This window comes from Triticum urartu, chromosome 7A (genome assembly GCF_056163025.1).
Source record: "Triticum urartu cultivar PI428250 chromosome 7A, HENAU_Tu73, whole genome shotgun sequence".
In the NCBI taxonomy this organism is placed as follows: Eukaryota; Viridiplantae; Streptophyta; class Magnoliopsida; order Poales; family Poaceae; genus Triticum; species Triticum urartu.
The window spans coordinates 465,620,268-465,621,871 of NC_141879.1; the positions used below are offsets into that span (position 1 = coordinate 465,620,268).

Below are 1,604 nucleotides of genomic sequence, written 5' to 3' on the forward strand. Positions count from 1 at the left end.
TTTCATCGGTTACTCCCTCGAGTAGCTCAGGCACTTCGACGGTGAGCCCTCTCCGTACTCCTACCGAGTGGGTTTCACATCTCTCTACTCCTATAGCCCCGATGCTTCATCCTGCACCTACCCCGGAGGGAGATCCCTCGAGGCAGCGTCGTCGTGTTACCTTTAACCCAGAGGTTACCATTAACCACGTTAGTTCAGGATCCGAGTCCGCTTCAGGGGAGGACACCGCAGCACCAGCAGAGCAGTAGTACCTCGGAGTATCCGCAGTCATCAGGATAATGTACGGATGTATCCGTATGAGTCATGATGTTTCGTTGCATGTATGAGAGTAGTTGAACCTGCCATGTTGATTATCTTTCATGTATGAGTCTATGTATAATTATGTTGGGACTTTATTCGTCGTATTTTCTTCGCTCTTTTCTTCTGGGATTTATCGCTGGCTTTTCCCCAAATTTATTATTGGATGTTTCTCATCTTGATTGCGTTGTCTTGGGAAAAATCCACAATAGGATGACGCGGGGAGGCAGCAGTAGCAATGTTCGTGAGGGAACTCATGTTCGCCGTTCCGCACGGCAGGCAGGACATTCTCCTGAGCCATACTTTCCGACACCGCCTCCATCGCCAAATCCACCCTCAACCGAGCAAATTCTGCGTATGTTTGAGGAAAGAAGTAACAATGATCTGCTTGAAATATTAAGAAGTATGCAAGCTATGGTTGGACAGAATGGAAATCAGAACGATCGTTACTCAAAGCTGTCAGATTTTCAAAGGACCAAGCCACCCAGTTTCAGTCAGATTGTTGACCCATTGGATGCAGACGATTGGTTGCGTACCATTCAGAAAAAGCTTGAGATTGCTTTTACTAAAGAAAATGATAAAGTTCCATTTGCAACTCATTACCTTGAAGGCACTGCTGCCATATGGTGGGAAAATACAAAGGCCATGTGGCCTGCTGATGAAGAAATCACCTGGGAAAAATTTAAGGATCAGTTCCGGAAATATCATATCCCTACTGGAGTTATGAAGGTTAAGCAGCGTGAATTTCTCGCACTCGTCCAAGCAAATCAGTCTGTGGGGGAATATTTGCAAAAATTTAATCATCTGGCCCGTTACTCCCTTTATGACGTGGCCACCAAGGAAAGGAAGATTGACAGATTCGTTGGAGGCTTAAATTCGCAACTCCAGTGTACTCTTAGTATGTTTGATTTCCCAGATTTCCAAACTCTGGTGAACAAGGCTTTCATTGCTAAATGGGAGCACAAGCTTGTATTAGATAATAGGCCTGCCAACAACAACGACAACAAGCGTAAGTTTGAGCCAAAGAAGGATGGGCAACCAGTGCAAAAGGCTCGAACCTGGCAACAGACTCAGGTGGAATACTAGCCCAATTGGCAACAGAATGTTAACAAGACCACCACTCAAGTCAAGAATGTCGTGACCAACCCAATACATGAGGAGCGTCAGCGCAATAATTCATGCTTCAATTGTGGGCAGAACGGGCATTATGCCAAACAGTGCCCCAAGAACAACAAAGCGAATGCCCCATTCAGGCCACAAGTCAACTTTATTGAGTCATACCCAACCCAGCGAAACATTACTGGGTA

The 1,604-nt window shown here is 45.8% G+C and overlaps 1 protein-coding gene across 1 annotated transcript; it reads left to right on the forward strand.

Annotated features, from left to right (window-relative positions):
* Positions 1–711: 711 nt before the first annotated feature.
* Positions 712–1,383, forward strand: LOC147959978 (uncharacterized). The gene has a single exon (XM_087533073.1). The coding sequence runs from the start codon at positions 712–714 to the stop codon at positions 1,381–1,383; it is 672 nt and encodes a 223-aa protein (XP_087389199.1).
* Positions 1,384–1,604: the final 221 nt, after the last annotated feature.

What these genes read in the sequence shown, in the direction of transcription:
- LOC147959978 (XM_087533073.1), top strand. Translation starts at nt 712, where the DNA reads ATGGTTGGACAGAATGGAAATCAGAACGATCGTTACTCAAAGCTGTCA.